This window comes from Asterias rubens, chromosome 22, assembly GCF_902459465.1.
Source record: "Asterias rubens chromosome 22, eAstRub1.3, whole genome shotgun sequence".
Classification (NCBI taxonomy): Eukaryota; Metazoa; Echinodermata; class Asteroidea; order Forcipulatida; family Asteriidae; genus Asterias; species Asterias rubens.
This window is the reverse complement of record NC_047083.1, coordinates 10,182,961-10,200,805: the sequence shown is the minus strand read 5'-3', so window position 1 is coordinate 10,200,805 and position 17,845 is coordinate 10,182,961. Positions and strand designations below refer to the sequence as shown.

General features: G+C 38.2%; 1 protein-coding gene across 1 annotated transcript; it reads right to left on the bottom strand.

Annotated features, from left to right (window-relative positions):
* Window positions 1-3,450: 3,450 nt before the first annotated feature.
* Window positions 3,451-16,836, bottom strand: LOC117305354 (uncharacterized protein C05D11.1-like). Its single transcript, XM_033790221.1, has 22 exons — window positions 16,695-16,836; window positions 15,596-15,678; window positions 15,296-15,454; window positions 14,889-15,044; window positions 14,338-14,514; window positions 13,520-13,660; window positions 12,958-13,068; window positions 12,465-12,556; window positions 11,753-11,930; window positions 11,398-11,508; window positions 10,957-11,100; window positions 10,420-10,605; window positions 9,771-9,873; window positions 8,901-9,031; window positions 8,535-8,715; window positions 7,661-7,746; window positions 7,090-7,250; window positions 6,761-6,950; window positions 5,973-6,116; window positions 5,146-5,306; window positions 4,388-4,540; window positions 3,451-3,695 (listed from the first exon to the last, which is right to left on the bottom strand). The coding sequence occupies exons 1-22, from the start codon at window positions 16,834-16,836 to the stop codon at window positions 3,644-3,646; spliced, it is 3,042 nt and encodes a 1,013-aa protein (XP_033646112.1). The 3' UTR covers window positions 3,451-3,643.
* Between the last annotated feature and the right edge of the window lie 1,009 nt (window positions 16,837-17,845).

The window sequence follows — 17,845 nt, the reverse complement described above, 5'->3', positions numbered from 1 at the left end:
TGAATTGCAACTAACCACACTTAACAACACGACACATTTACTGTAATTCGATTGTGAAACAATCATCCTGTCAGTTTGATCTGTAGCTTACACTTAAGGCACTGGGCATTGTTGGTAATTACTCAAAATAAATGTTAGCATAACAACTTACTTGGTAACGAACAACAGAGAGCTGTTGATAGTAACAAAACATTGTGAGGAATGGCTCCCTCTGAAGTAACATCAATTTTGAGAAAGAGGTAATGTTTCACCAAAATAATAAAATACTTTAGCTGAAGCCTTTAATAATACATCACACACAAAAACGCAACAATGGTGTTTTTTTCTTTCATTATTCTCTTGCATTTCCATACCCAATTGAGCCCAAATTTTCACAGGTTTGTTATTTTATGCATATCTTGGGATACACCAAGTGAGAATACTGGTCTTTGACAATTGCCAATAGTGTCCAGTGCCTCTAAGAATGAGAAAGTGCAAATCTTTGACTCAGTTTGGAATCTCTTAGATGCATCACTATAAAATTAAAGGGGAAAAATTGCTGCAATTTGGAGAGGATAAAACACAAAATAAAACCTTTTAGTTTACTCTGTTGTTTTTACATAAATATTTACTTCTGTATGTAGTGTAAGATGAGAGTTATTATAGATATTATTTTAATTTATTGTATAAATAATAAAAAGTTCTCGTTGAGGGCCGACAACTTGAGTAGATAATGTCGATATCAAAAAACAATTGTATAAAAAAAAGTCACAGAAATGTAAATGAGATTGGTAAATACGATAGTTGGAAAGTACAATGTTAGGCTTGGGATTTTTTCATGTAACGAACAGTACCTTAAATACAGAAAGATACATTTGTTTGGTTAGTGGTGAAGAAAATCTAGGTTTGTTTTCATGCAGGGGTGAAAAACCAATTGCTGGATAAGAATCGTTTAGTTTTTTTGGTTTTTTTGTTTAGACATCTTTGCGGCTTCATTTTTCAACCCAAGTAGAGTTGGATTATGTAAGAACTTGTGAGTTTGCATTTTTTTTTTTAAGAGATTTGAAAGTAAATTTTTGAAAACTAATGTACTTTCCTAGAATGGTTTGTGTTTTGAGTGAATATGGCAATCACTACAGGGCCCATTTTCATGGCTCTGCTTACCGTAAGCAAAGACTCGGTGTAGCTCAAGCATGCAGGAAATTATGCGCTTACCTCATGAGTATTTCACTGGTTAGAGAGGAGTTTGGTTTTTTGCACGTGTGTACTCCACCTTTCTAGGCATTCTACGCTTACACAGAAATTCGGCGCTGGCACAGAAGTGGAGAATGGTGACAGTAAGCCCAGAATTGGGCGGTAAGCAGAGCCTTGGAATTGGTTCTTAAAATGTTTCATTTTAGTTGCAATGTTCATATCAAGAGGTGTAGAAACACGACTCCACTTTTATATATCATCGAGATTTCAAGCAGAAATAATTAAGTTTACCTGCTTAGCACATTTAGCAGGATACCAGTCAATGTATTTCATATTGCATATTATTGGTTGGTAACCAGTATCTGCTAAGGACATTCTGTCAATAGGACCTACAGACCCAACAACTGAGGGTTCTTTGTAAATGTGTACCATTTTCACAGAAACAAATAAATTTCTTTGAGCAAACGTTTTATTTGTTGAGAATGTTTTATTTGTAACCTTTTACAACTACCTAATTAATATTTTGACATTACTGATATTTCATTTGAATATTCATGAGTATGTAAACTAGTTACTCGTCACAAATACAAGTTGATAGTGCATTTCTTTATTCAGTGTGCACATTTTGCTACATGTACTTGTCAATCACATTGTACATGATCAAAATACATGTCATTAATTATTCAAAGTAAACAAGAAAAGTTGTTTAAAACAGCGACACAATATCTCCCATAGTTTCGTTGAATGAAAACGAATTAAAAGAAAGCCTCACGTAGTTTTTGTAACATAAAGTGAAGGAAACTATAGATCAACACAAGTAATTGTTACCAGTGCGGCCTTCATCCTTGGTTTTGCCTTTAATGGCCAACAGACTGTGCAAGTCTAATATATATTTGGACATTGGGGACTGCTTGATGATCAACAGGCTGTGCAAGTCTAATGCATATTTGAACATTCAATTGGTGCAAGATATGTGGACAGCTTGATGACCAACAGACTGTGCAAGTCTACCTAATATATATTTGAACATGTGGACAGCTTAATGACCAACAGACTGCACAAGTCTAGTTTTACAAAAGAAAAGTTTTTGAACAATGAACATTTAAAAAAGAAAGTAATGTCGGACTTCACACTTCTTTATCGAGTGTTATTAAGGTTTCTAAGGCACTATTATAAGAAAAAGAGAAATTCAGCTGAAAACTTGCATGAATAAATTTACCTCACAAAAAAAACATCCAAAATATGATAGCAATATGTATACAAACAGTTCACAACACTTACAGTGTCTCCGATATAGTCACAAAATGTCTACAAGATTGCAAGAATAACATACAAAAAATACACTTAAAGAAAAGTAAAAAGAAAAAGCAGCTTTAAAAGCAGACTATTTTTTAGAAATAAATTTCTGATTTAAAGTGTTTTTTTCTGATCACTAAACAAGGTTTTATTGAAGGCAAAATGGTACGTATCATTTTAACGATTACTTCCCACAAAAACTAATGTCCCTAAAATAAACACTTCCAGGAATAAGTATTTTTAGGAATACTAACTAAGTACATACATTAAACACCATTTGTAAAGTTTCACTTGTTTCACATTGTTTTACATTAAAGGCAGTGGCAATATTGGTAATTACCATAGAGCTATATATATTGACTAGAGCGCTAACTTGCTCTGCGTTTTGAAGCCACCCTGGGCGCAGACATGTTTGATGTGTTGCGTGAATTCGGAATTTTAAGAGAACACACATTGCCGCGCCTTTTAATCATGACGCACATGACGCTCGCAGTTTGTGCGCTGATCAGCAGATTGTGCGTTCACATTTACTGCATTTTTTGCTTCGGTGGCACATAAAAAAGAACAAGCGCACTATCATGCAAATAGCCGTACAATTGCCGTACAAAATTTCAAGCTTTTGTATTTCTTTGTACATAAACATGGATGCGCCCACACGTCTTCAAAACCTTAGTGCGTGTATAACTGGGTGTTAGCGCTCTAGTCAATATATAAAGCTCTATGGTAATTACTCAAAATAATTATCGGCATAAAACCTCATTTGGTAACGAGTAATGGGGAGAGGTTGATGGTATAAAACATTGTGTGAAACGACTCCCTCTGAAGTGACGTAGTTTTCGAGAAAGAAGTAATTTTCCACGAATTTGATTTCGAGACCTCAAGTTTAGACTTTGTGTGAAATGGGTGTTTTTTCTTTCATTATTATCTCGCAACTTTGACAACCAATTGAGCTCAAATTTTCACAGGTTTGTTATTTCATGCATATGTTGAGATACACGAAGTGAGAAGACTGGTCTTTGACATATACCAATAGTGTCCAGTGTCTTTAAGAGTGTCCTTACAAGTTTATATATTTCTGCTCTCTAGAGGGCCACAAACATTTAAAGATATCCTTCATGATTAACATTACATCCATTGGCGTATTCTCGGTTATTCATTCTCTACTCGAGTCAAATCATTGGAATCCATCTTCCAATGTAGCCATCACGCTCAAATCACGTCCAAGACTAAAAGAAAGAAGCAAAGTGGAATTGATAATTACAAAATGGTTGTTTGAGTTGTCCACTACAATGAATACAGTTTTGTCATGTTTCTTCTCCAACATATTTCCAATACTTTCTTCTTGTTGTGTAATGCACGTCAAAGAACATAGGGAGTGTGGGTTCGAATCCCGATCGTGACACTTGTGTCCTTGAGCAAGATACTTTACTATAATTGCTTAGTCTTTACCCAGGGGTATAAATGGGTACCTGCGAGTGCGAGGGTAGAGGCTGATATTGTGAATGAAAAAGCCTTTGGAGTGATATAAACTGTTGCCCAGGTTGTATACTCCAAAGGGAGCTGAGAAACATTAAAAGGGATGTTATTGGCCCAATGACTAGGGCACTAATGTAAAGCGCATTGATACAGTTATTGTGAAATGCGCTATATAAGAATTGGTTATTATTATTATTTTTTATATTGAAAAGACAAGTGGTTCACTCAGGTGTTCCTGGTTTGATTGACAGCATATTGCACCCCAGCACTTTGTAAACCATTACATACTGCTATGTTAAAGGAGTACATGTATGTCTCATAATTCACACGCACTCCAACATGCCTTGCAGGAAAATACTGTATGTTACAGCACCTTAAGCGTCACTGAATGACGGATTTGCTGCTATAAGAAGCCACTATTATTTCCTTATTCTGTACTTACGCTTTGAATCCTTCCTTCACTTCATCAACCTTTGAGGATTGACAGCAAACAGCGCAGCGTGATTTACTGGAATCAAATAGAGGGCGCATGTACTTCTCACCGATGCGCATCAAGTCTGCAACAGTAACTTTGGTGATCTGTGACAACAGATTTCTGACAAAGAAAACAAGTTTGAAAACTTAACAAAGTGGCGGAATAAAATGGCTTTAGAATAAAACCATAAATTTCTATCTCAAACTTCCCCAAAGACAAACAGTACGCCACTCTACTAGGAAGTCATGTACACAACATCACCATACTGCCGTCATCCCCAAATCAAGCACTTCGCAACATCAGAGATCCTTTATACCATTCTGTGCTAGGCTTTGGAACTCACGACCCGCTTCTGCCGCTGTATCCCAATCAGCCCAGTCTTTCAAACTCAAGAATTCATAAAACATCCCCCGTGCTCACAATTCTAGCTGTAGTTTATCACTGCTAGCTTCTTGTTCACTTGAGTAAGGGAAAAAATAAATACAAATTCCAGTAATTAATTGATTAATGGATCGTTCCGGCTTTCCAATAAGCTCCGCCCATCGCACACGTGAGCAAGACACGCGTACAAACACTCCCAATGACATTCTGCACGATTCTGCCGCGCGTGCCAAATATATGCGCACGCATGACCGAGTTTGTCCGACCACAGTCAGTGCTGTGATTGGTCAAATGGGTGAACGCGCACAGTTTGATTGATAGACGGGATTGGTCCATTGTCCAACCTGTTATAGCTTTGATCGGTTCCTCTGAAGTAACTGAGTAAAGAGACTTTAGAAGTTGAAGCCACAGTTTCTTCTCTCTCAATGACTTCATATAAGACGCTACTGATGGCAGTCTCTAGCTGGACAGGGTCAAAGGTCGTTGTACCATTCAAGTAACCCTCCTAGATAACATCAAACAGAGAAACAAGTATGCAAAAAATTAGGCGCTTCCCAGGTTGTATATTGTATATTATATTATATTGGTATATTTTATTCACATTATCACATTGTGACCCGAAGGCCAAATTGCATGACAATTTACAATATAAAAACAACACAAATCATTGAAAAAAGGAACAAATTAAAAAGCTGCTCACAAGGAATATAAAGGCCCTATTTAGATAACTGGTAAAAAGTAAGCACGGGCAGTTTTATTAATAATCAAAATGCGAGTAATAATCTAGCACAGATTTGAGGTGGTGGCACTAATTAAAAAATTGGGTGTCAGGTTTTTCTATTTATTTTTTATTTCATTTTTTGTTATAAATGCAAGTTCGCCCAAAACAAGGCCACTCTTGGTAAGGGGCTACAAGACGACAAATTAATTATTGAATGTGAAAAGAACTCAGGGGGGAGCTGAAGGTAGGAATTGATATTCCTCTTCAAACAGTCTAGATTGTAGGATGGAGGGAAACATGCACCAGGCAAGGAGTTCCAAAGAGATGTAGTGCATGGAGAAAATGAATTTGATTTAAGTTATGAAAAAAAAAACAAAAAAAAAACATTTCAAATTTTGTGATTTTGAGGGAGATCACAACACTATACAAATTAATACTTGTTACACTCACCACAATCTCAATGGCTTGTTTGTAAGCGTTGACAACATGTGTGCATTTGAAGAGCTGGAAGTACAGTAGTCCTTCTTCTGGTCGGCAGTACATACGATAATGATAAGCAAGGCCTAGACCACGAATCTGTTTCCACATTGGACCCTATAGAAATATCAAGTACATACGATAATGATAAGCAAGGCCTAGACCACGAATCTGTTTCCACATTGGACCCTATAGAAATATCAAGTACATACGATAATGATAAGCAAGGCCTGGACCACGTATCTGTTTCCACGTTGGACCCTATAGAAATATCAAATGGCTTGAAATTATTGGAATATCACGCTGATCTTAACATAACAATAACATACAATAGTTCAATAGAATTTTAACAAAAATGACTCTGGAGTTTATACTTTCTGGCGTTGGTACTTTTTATTCTTAAACTGAATTCTTCGTTCACTTGAAGACAAAAATAATCATAACAATAATTGTGAGAGCTCGCCTAACATCACAAGGTCGGACAGACACTTCAACTTAGGTGAGGGCTTCACTTAACTGATTTTGGCCAGCGGCCCAAATCAACTGTCACCAGGGGCACCAGGGGCATGTTGCCACCTATTCCTGGGGCTGAAACAGGGTTTTAATAAACGCCAAGCAGTAGTAGATTGTGAAAATGTCTGCTAAGCAGTGTTGGCTCTGTAAACAGTTTCTTTATACTTGACAATTTCGCCTAATGTTAAGCAGATTTGAGTTTACTGCTAAGCAGATTTGAAGTGAATCAGAAGAATTGAAGTAAATACCTCCAGAGCACAAAGGCATTCAATGTAAACCATGATAGCTGGTAGGTCTGGCTCCAGGTAACTCGTAATGCAGGGTATAGTCTGAATCAGGAATGCAGACTCCACCGATCCTACACCCACTATGGTACCTAGTGGGGTACTGGGCGCACTTGGGCGTAACAGCTGACTCGCAATCTGACCTAACTTGTCACTGTAAAAAATATAGGTAAATCGAGACGAGAACTGTTTAGTGCTTAGTAGAAGAACAAGGCCGCTTTGAAATATGGGTTAACTTTTCCAAAGTCTTTAATTAAGGTACCAAGTGGTGGAAGGAAACTTTGACTAACTACCATTTTGTATCAGCTTTGACATCTTTCTCTACGAAATACTGTTGCCACGGCAACTGGGCATCTCCAACTTCTTTCAGTTTCTTCATGTCGGCTGCCATGTGGATGCGGAGGTTGCTAGGCGAGGTCAAAAGGTCACGGAGTTCATTCACTTCCTTGATGACCTAAACAAGTTTTCATGAAGTACAAAAATTCTTCATCTATAATGCAGATTTTCAAAACTAAATAGTTTAAAGTTTTGTCTGTATGCTTTCTAAATCAAACCTTGCTTTTAAAAACATTTTTGAGGGAGAACTGACTGATCAATGTTTTAATTTGGTTGTCCTTTTTTAAATGAATAATTTGTTTTAGGCAAACACAGTTTAATCACAAGTATTTTGCACACATTTTTGCTAAGATCGTTAAAAAGAGGGGTGAAAAAAGTCATTGAGTAAAAAAAAGGGGGGGGGGCTCTAAAAAGGAAGCGGGCAGGGAAGCTTAACTTGTTTTTATTTTTGTTTGGCCTTAAAAGTATATAATGTCAAGAAACAAAAACAAATAATCTTGTCATATCTATTTCTAGTGCAACACTCACGCCTTCCGGATCTTTGTCCAATCTCGTCACCATACCAGACAAGAACTTATGCTGTCTCATCATACTGGCAACGTAGAAATTACTCCCTGATAAAACAAAATAAAACAAATATCAGCGACTGAAAGTATCGCTGGTTTGGGTAAAAAAGGTCACCATGTGGTAAGGCTGCAGGACTTGCAATCACAGGTTGTGGGTTGGAATCCCCAGCTAACCGATGATTTCACAATGACTAGAGGATTTGCAATCACAGGTTGTGGGTTGGAATCCCCAGCTAACTGATGATTTCACAATGACTAGAGGATTTGCAATCACAGGTTGTGGGTTGGAATCCCCAGCTAACCGATGATTTCACAATGACTTGAGGATTTGCAATCACAGGTTGTGGGTTGGAATCCCCAGCTAACCGATGATTTCACAATGACTAGAGGACTTGCAATCACAGGTTGTGGGTTGGAATCCCCAGCTAACTGATGATTTCACAATGACTAGAGGACTTGCAATCACAGGTTGTGGGTTGGAATCCCCAGCTAACCGATGATTTCACAATGACTAGAGGACTTGCAATCACAGGTTGTGGGTTGGAATCCCCAGCTAACCGATGATTTCACAATGACTAGAGGACTTGCAATCACAGGTTGTGGGTTGGAATCCCCAGCTAACTGATGATTTCACAATGACTAGAATTTCTTGATTTGTGCAATTCATAGTCATAGACGTTAATGCTACATAACTGGGTCTCAGAATTCAAAACTTAAATAATCTTTTTGTAAAAATTTATATACTAAGCTCCTTGAGTACCTTGTTGGTAGATACCTGCGCGATATAAGACTTCAATATTTTATTATATTTTTCTCATCATTTTGCGTCTTCTTACCTTCAATGAAGTTGAGTTCTTTGAGAGCAGCTACGGCAATCGTCCGTCCATCTCTCTTTAGTCTCGCTACATCATTCATCATCTTACTGGCGACAATCTTAAGACGTTCAGCGACAAATTGCGTCTGATACAGAAGCTCTTGTAACCACTGAACACCACGTTTGTACTTTTCAATCTCAACCTTGGGAAAAAAGTTAAGAAACAAATAAACAAACAGATAAACAAATAAACAAGTTAACAAGTAAAGAAATTACCAAGTAAGTAAACAAATAAACAAGTAAATAGATATTTAAAAAAATAAATAAATAAACAAATAAACAAATAAACAAGTAAACAAATAAATGATAAATAAACAAATAAACGAACCTTCATTTCAATGAAAGCCACCTGGGAGAATTCTCCACATCGGAATCGATTGCCGTTAAATCCTAGACTTGATTCAGTCGATAGAGTGTCTGCTGCCAGCTGGGTCACAACATCCTCATGGGATACAAGAACTAAATCCACACAAAAGGAGAAATGAACAGTAAATGACCTGATGGCCAGTCTAATCCTAGACTTGATTCAGTCCATAGAGTGTCTGCTGCTAACTGAGTCACAGCATACTCATGTGATACAATAACTAAATCCACACACAACGAGAAATGAACAGTAAATGACCTGATGGCCAGTCTAATCCTAGATTTGGTTCAGTCCATAGTGTGTCTGCTGCTAACTGAGTCACAGCATACTCATGTGATACAAGAACTAAACCCACACACAAGGAGAAATGAACAGTAAATGACTTGATGGCCAGTCTAATCCTAGACTTGATTCAGTCGATAGAGTGTCTGTCACCAACTGTGTCACAACACCCTCATGTGATACAAGAATAAATAAACAGTAAATGACTTGATGACCAGTCTAATCCTAGACTTGATTTAGTCTATAGTGTGTCTGCTGCTGACTGAGTCACAACAATCTCACAACTAAATCTACACACATGAAAAAATATAAAGTAAAGGACTTGATGGCCAGTCTAATTTTGAGAAATGACCAATAGTGCCTAGTGCCTTTAAGAAGTTATATACCGAGGTTTATGGAATACCATGTAACATTCTCTTGAATAAGCTTTGGTGGTTCTAAAAAAAACAATTAGTGATGTCACAACTCAACATTTCGATCAGTATGTTTTGATTGTCTTCAAGAGAAACAATATTGAATACTCAGTTGATAGAGGACGCTGTTTGTCATTACCTCCGTCTCTGATGAGTGGAGATTCAAAGAGAATCTCAATGAATACTGGTAGATAGGGCTTCAGCTTAGCAGGAATTGAGGATGTATCCAGCATGACAGAAAACTGTAGGGAAATATAAAGACACAACATTTAGAGTTTTCAGCCGAGCTTGTTCTACAAAAATTTGTTAAGGCCAAACAAGTTTTTTTTTTTTTTGGGGGGGGGGGGGGGGCTTCTTGACTTTTGAAAAAGAGGAAGGTTGGCCCTTTTTTAAAGCCCTGTGTCATTTCCAGCAAGGTGTGTGGAGCTACGTATTGAAGTATGAGACCTATTCCTTTAAAGCACAATGTAATTGTTTACAAGGTGCTGTGGCGCAATATGCCGCCAATCAAACCAGGAACACCGGGGTGAACCCCTTCTCTTTACGACAGGTGCTACAGGTTCTTTTACATGCGTTATACAAACACGGGACCAACAGCTTTATGTCCCATCCTACAATGTCCTATGGACGAAGCATCATAAGTGTCTTGCTTAAGGATACAAGTGTCACTACTGGGACCCAAACCCACACTCTACTGATCAGAAACCCCAGAGTTTGAATCCGGTGCCATTAACCGATAGGCCATGACACGCCACAGAATTAAAACAATAATTTGAGGTTGAACAAACCTGAACAAAGTTCGTATGGATGTCATCTAACTGGAACGTGAAGGGTATCTTCTGCAGATCAATTCCAGCCACCCCATTGGTCGGTTTGTTGCTAGGGAGGTTACTATGGCGATTGATGGGATGAAACTGGATGGAGTCTGTTCCTGGCACTGATAAGGAGCTGATCATATTTTCAGGCGGCTCAGTCTACAAAACCAAACAAATCATTAGGTTTAAGTTGATTTAGAGGTGGGTTCTAACGGCTACTTTGAAAGTCTTATTGACCATGATGGATATGTTCAATTCAATGCACATTTATTTTCATGTTAACAATGAGTATGATTATGAAAAGATGGATGCCACATAATTCAACAGTAATAAAATGTATAGAAATGTCAAAGATAATGTTAAGTGTAGTTAACATGCTAGCCAACATGCAGGGAAAAAGTCTTTGGTATTCAAGTCTTTAATAGTTGTTTTGGGTATGAATGAATCTTTTGAGAGCGCCCTAACGCGGTCAAAAATACGGGGCATTCAATTGCCACCTTGGTCTGGTACCTCATTCTCTTCTGTTGCTTTCTGTAGGGTCTCATCCTTCGCTTTAAGACCAGCCTCTCCAAGTTCTTCCCGTTGCTTAGCAACTCGTTGTTTCTCCTCTTCTGCCATGGATTCTGCGAGCTTCTGACTTGGCTCACCTATAATCTATACAACAAAAGGAGAATCAAAACATCAAAATCGCAAATGTATCTTTCCTCGCCTTGCACCTCTAGGACCCCTGTTCAAATCAGGCAGGAGGGGCACTATGTGAATTGGGTTTTCAGTCCTTTCTTGACTGCATGGGTTTTCCCTGGTATAAATCTCTGGGGTTTCCTACATCTAAATCTAAAACTTCCTTCCTTTTCCATTGGGTACTTTTGGGTAGTACAGTAATAAAGTTTGCTTTCCGAGAGTCCTTGGCTTCATAAACCGGAATAAATAAATGAATAAATCTTGACTTACTGTCACAGAGTTGGCGGAGGTGAGGTACGCAGCCATGAGCTTCGTCCAGAAAGTGTCTGGTTCCTTGACTTGTTTCTTGTAGTTCTCAACTTGATTGAGTCGCTGGGCCAGCTGTAAAAGATAACAATGAACAAAAAGTCTTTTCAATGAGAAAATACCTCTTTCTCAAAAACTATGTTATACACGTACTTTGAAGTATAACAGGGAGCCGTTTCTCACAATGTTTTATACTATCAACAGCTCTTCATTGCTTGTTACCAAGTAAGTTTTTATTTTGAATAATTACCAATAGTGTCCAGTGTCTTTAATTCTTTTTTTTTCCAGAGTTGATTGAAATTTATTTTCTTATTCTTACCTGGTCTTCGTCTTCACCGTACAAGAAGTCCCCGATACCCATGAAGGCAAAAGTATCGTGAGGTCGTTCCTCCATATGATTTAGACATTCTAGGATTCGACGATGGAGAACGCTAGCCATCCGTTTCATATCGATTGCTTCTTTGCCCGATGCTATCCCCTCAAGAACATCAACAAGTCTGCGCAAAGAACGATACAAGAAATAGAAGTCCGATGAATACTTCTGAGCACATGAGGGCGCTTCTAAACCATTCTAAGATACTAATGGAGAACGCTAGCCATTCATTTCAAATCAATGACTTCTTTCCCCAATACTATACCCTCGAGAACATCAACACGTCTGCGCAAAGTATGATGCAAGAAATACAAGTGAAACGCATACTTCTGACCATGTGAGGGAGCTTCTAAACCGCTTTACAAGGAACAAAATCATAAAACATGAAGAATTCTACTCATATCTGCTATACCATCTAGAACATAACTAGTCTGCACAAAGAGGAACGATAAACATAACTAATAGATGCTAAATGCGGTTTGTTTTGTGGCCATGTGGGGGCGCTCTAAACCACTTTAAAGCAAACAGCTTGTACAAAATGCCAAAACCAAGATGGCGGCCACAATGGCAGCAAAATTTTACTTACTTCCAGTCTAAGCAGAAGATCAAAGAAAAGGTATCGGATCAAATTGAACTTTGAACTGTTGACTTGTTTTACCTTTTCTTGATGTCGGGTAGCTTTGCTTTAGGAACGTTGTCAAACTTGACATAAACGCAGGACTCTGTCGCTTCAATAACCGAGTAGCGTACCTAGGAAAAATCAAAATCAAAATATAAATCCCAAATCCCAAAGTAAATTTGTCTTTAATAAGCCATTTGCGAGTTAGATTTGAATAATGTCTGGTACAATGACTTGCTTAGTCAAACAATGTACAGCTTATATTTTGAATTCCTCAGACTATCCCCTTTCTATGTCACATGATTAGGGGCAAGCTTTTGCGTAGTTACGTAAGAGGCGGTAGAGACCCATACAGGAATCTGAATGGATGTGTATGTCACAATGTTGCCAGGGTTTGCTCATCTGGAGGTTGCTATACAAAAACTTGCCCCGAACCATTTTACATCTGTAGCAGGAGTCAAGCGTGTGACACTCAACTTTTAGTAGAATGACTTCGGACAATTTTTTCCAGGCATGAAACTTTCTTACTTACCCTATTGCAGAATGGATCGTCCCTCTCAACAAAATCTCGTTGTAGCGGAGCGACCGAAGTATCGGTCAAGTATTCCATCAAGACCTGGAGGGCTGCCATGCTGTAAAGGTCCTGAAAATAAAACAAACAACAACAAATCAACAACAAGAAAATCAACAACTATGAGAGAATAATAATGTATATCATGGTTTGCGATAACGCCATGTGTATTATACTTGCTGGGTAGATTATGTTCTCTTGAGAACTTGTCTGGCTATTTTTTATACAATCGCGGAGTAGATTTTTTTTAATTCGGGAGATTTCTCAGTTCTAAAAAGAATTGTCCTGCTTATAGATATATACCAAAGCACAGACCTGCTGAAAAGGGCAAGGGCACCAAGGCATGTTCTTCTTGGTGAAGGGCACCCTATGAGGAAATTGTAAATTTCTACTGTGGAGCATTTCAAGGGCACCAAGGCAATAACCAGGGGGGCATGGAGAAAATCGCCTTTGTTGCCTCACAAAATGTCTTTAAAGTTGTACAGTATAAAACATTTTGAACAAATGATTACATTTTGTTTACCTTAGCTTTAGGTGCTCTCCATGCTACATACACCATACCATTAGCTTCATCATCAGATGGGAATGAAACGGATTTCACAACACTCTCAGTGAGGGGTGGGACCTGACTCTGCCAGGGGCGCAAATACGGTGGTAGTGCGCCCTAAATCAAATATATAAAAAAATAATCATAATAATAACTGTATTTCTATAGTGCCTAACACCTCCAAGAGACAGTCTCTAAACGCTCAGGGGGACAAAGGAATAATAATGATGATGAATTGAACAGATGTTTTGAGATGAGTCTTGAAACTTGAGATAGTGGTGACATTATAATAATAAGAAATAATAATAAAGACATCTTCTATAGCGCCGGTATCCCCAAAAAATGCCCAAAGCATTGCTTCAATAAAAAAGTTCCCCCTTGGTTGCTACTGGGCTTAACCTGTGGACGTAGTATGCCAATCACATTAACGCATTTTCATACAGAACGCAACTGTACTACTTAAAATGCGTGTAAAACTGATTTTGGCTGCTCCCAAACTTTTCTATCATATTATACATAAACCATGATACATTCACTGAAGCCACAGAACCAAAACAAATACTGTGTGTATATTGGTGAGCATACTCAGTCGATATCCAAAGAAAATAGCCAAAATCTAACTTGCGGCTAAGGTCTAAGAACATGGGGTGTAATCATTGGATGTCATTGAGTTCAATTTCTATGGGGCTTCAAAGTTAATGGTGACTGTATAGGTCGAAGACTCATCCCAAGCTAATTCTGCTGGTAAAATTGTTAAGTGTTTATTTTATGATTCATGTTCACAACCTCCTTACCTTAGCTATAATCTTCTCTTCAAATGGCTCTAATGCTTTGAATACCTCCTCAGGTTTGACTTGCCCCGTGATGATGAGACATAGGTTGTCAGGGCGGTAGAAATCCTGATGATATTGTCTGACCTTGGTGTTCGATGTACTTTCCCTAAGGTTCCTCATGATACCCCCGGTCTCGGACTGAAACAAAATTAAATTCCATCAAATTAATAATACTAATAACTGACTTTTATAAAGCGCTTTACACACCCGAAGGGCATCTCAAAGCGATTCCAATATTATTTTCCCTGGTCACTGGGGTTTCAATCATTCCTTAAACCATCTCAGGTCCTTGGGGAGTAAACAGCCTGTGCGCAATATATGCGCTACTCGGCTAAATCAATCACAAGAACCATCTCCATTTACCCCTGGGTGGAGAGAAGCAATTATAGTTAGTGTCTTGCTCAGGGACACAAGTGTCACGACCGGGATTCGAACCCACACTCTTCTAATCAGAAGCAGCAGAGCCTCGATCCAGTAAACTAGATTCCTCGGCCACGACACGCCCAACGTACCTTATAACCACAATGTCCAGGATACATCTCCCGAAGCATAGCAAGATGAGATCGACTTTCCCCACTGTTTTCTCGTCCTTGCATTTCGCAGTAAACAACCCCAGCGTTCTCGCCTTCTCCATTGACATGATGGACCTCAGTAACATAACCAGCTTCCTGTCAAGTCAAAATAAAAACTTGTTATTACTGGGTGAATTTGATTAGCTTCCCCAGGTCGACCCAGTTCTCTCCTTGGCCCAATTTCATTGAGCTGCTTAAGCACAAAAAAGTAGCTAAGCGTTTCAGACAGAAATATTTCTGGGGATTTTTTGTACTATTATCATCATCGTGTAAGTTTTATGTAATCTGTGAACTTAGACAAGTTTTTGTCTTACCAATTCTGTAATGTTCCTTTAAAAGCAACTTACAGTTAGTGTCGGGTAGAGAACATGATCTAGATAGATGGGTAGAAGATTCAGGAATCCCTGGCTCCCAGCAGTCATGACTGTATAGCAGGTATGATCGGTGTCTGTCCATGCGTTGGTACCCTGTGCAAGGCACCGGTTTGCAAGCATGTCGAGCACTCCCTACATGTACAAATTAAAAAAAGTACATTTATAAACACCTTTCCCTCGTACTTAACTCCTTGTACTATAACCCCATCTTGGTTAAACTGCCTGGGTAAAGTAGTGGTCTAAATTTTATGAGTAATTTTTATTAATAATTACCTTAAATGGGTATTTTTCACTTCCAAGAAAAATAAGATGCTCCAAGGTATGGGGTAGTCCATCGTCGTCGTGTGCCTCGGTTGCTTTGGTAATAATTAAATGATACAATAATCAGAGTAATGAATGCACTAAGCATGTATTGTTATGCCAAGTAGCTACACAGAGGAGGTGCTGTAGAGATTAAGGCGGCTTGAATGTGGCTGTATGTCACACCAATCAGTGGAAGGATAAAACAAAATGATTCAGAATTAAAATAGAAAAACGACTTTGCAATAAAACTAAATTATTGAAAATTGAAAAGTAAAATTGCAGAATAAATGACCCAATAAATTTCTTGCGTCATAACTGGAAAACAAGAAAAAAGAACAATAAAGCAACAATGGAACTTCAATCAGGTTGCTTTTGACAAACAACGAATCAGGACAGAGTCTTCCTAACTAAAACATGGGCCCAATTTCATAGAGCTGCTCAGCACAACAATTTGCTTAGCATGAAATGTCTTCCTTTTTAAAAACAGGATTATCCACAAAATGTCCATTTGTTGCATATTGTTAATTACTGGTATTCAGGCAGCTGATGTTTCATCCTGAAATCATGTGGAAATTTGGTTGGTAATCCTTTTTATATCATTCAAGGGAAGGAAGAAATTTCATGAAATCATGCTAAGCAAATTGTTGTGCTTAGCAGCTCTATGATATTGGGCCAAGGCGTGAACCTTTAACTCCCCCAAAAAGCCACTCTTGCCTACTCTTACTCTAAACTGATTCATAGTTCAGTCAATTGATCAACACATTTCTACATTCTAGGTTGTTTTGACTTTTGAATTTGATATTTAATTTATAAAGTTATGATTCAATGTATTATCCATTGTACGAATCTTGTATGAAGAGGGAAACTCAATCAGCAGTGAATATAAATTATAATTTGAATTGGTTGAAAAGACTTCAAGTAATATTACAGCTACCGACCAAAGATTTCCAGCAAGAAAACCAAAAACAATTTGAACCTTTCCGTGTTCACCAGGCCATATCAACCGGATAGCGTCCGTTGCAACCGAAATACTCACTAACTGCAAACTATTTTTCCTTCAATTTCTCACCTAAACAGAAGAAGCCATTCACAAGTGGACCTTCTACTTCAGCTATGAAGACCTGTAGACCCGTTCGAGTGGATTTATACTTATTCACAGGAACAATTCCATTGGAAACAACCGAACACGTCTGTTCAAAGTGGGCTGCCATTTTGAAAGATTAAAGAGAAAGAATTTTATTAAATCGCCCAATCAAGCCCAACATTTAGGCCGTGTCCGAAACGACGACTTCGGCTACAGCTACGTCTAGATCAGCGCGTCTACCAGTGTTGAAGAATAGGCAGACGCGCGCGATCCAGCCGTAGCTGTAGCCGAAGTCGCCGTTTCGGACACGGCCTTAATGTGTACCTGTTATAATGCTTGCGCTTTAAATAGCCTTATTGGGCGATTACATTGAAACTCAATTTTGGCTGAACGCCCTCTGTTGAAATTGAAACCGAAAAAATAGACCTTTTCGCAAATACCGGGGCGCGCGCGTAAAGCTTGGAATTAGGTGCATTGTGGTCTTGCTGGTATCCAAATTTGATCCATATCTATCCCACAATGCACCTCATTCAACAGTCTGCGCTTGCGCATTGGTATTTGCGATAAGGTCTATGTTTTGGGGTAAACGCCCTCTGTTGAAATTGAAACGGAAAAAATTTTTTTGGGGTAAACGCCCTCTGTTGAAATTGAGACGAATAATGTAGCGACTCCTTTAGTCATTGTTTTGTCCGTTTCAAGTTCTTTTCTAAGGTTGATTATGATTCATTATTTCGACCAATCAGTCGTCTTTACGCATTTTTCGAATCCGAACAAACTTGTGATGATCAATACCAAACATTTCAAACAATTATTTTCCATGCCATACATGTAACCACTTTTTCAATGATGATTAATTTTTATTTTTTACAAAAAAAATCTTCCTTGGGTAAAATTAAAATGAAGATAGGCCTACTAATGAGTGGAAAAGTGGTAGCGGGATAAGGAATTTCCCCTCTAAACACACAATAAACAAACACAAAAAAACAATCAAATAAACAAACAAACAAGCAAACAAACAAACAAACAAACAAACAAACAATTAAACAAACAAACAAACAAACAAACAAACAAACATGCTTTTCTATTAATTAGTCTACTTGTTTTATTACAACAAGCTCCCAGCCAGAATGTAATTG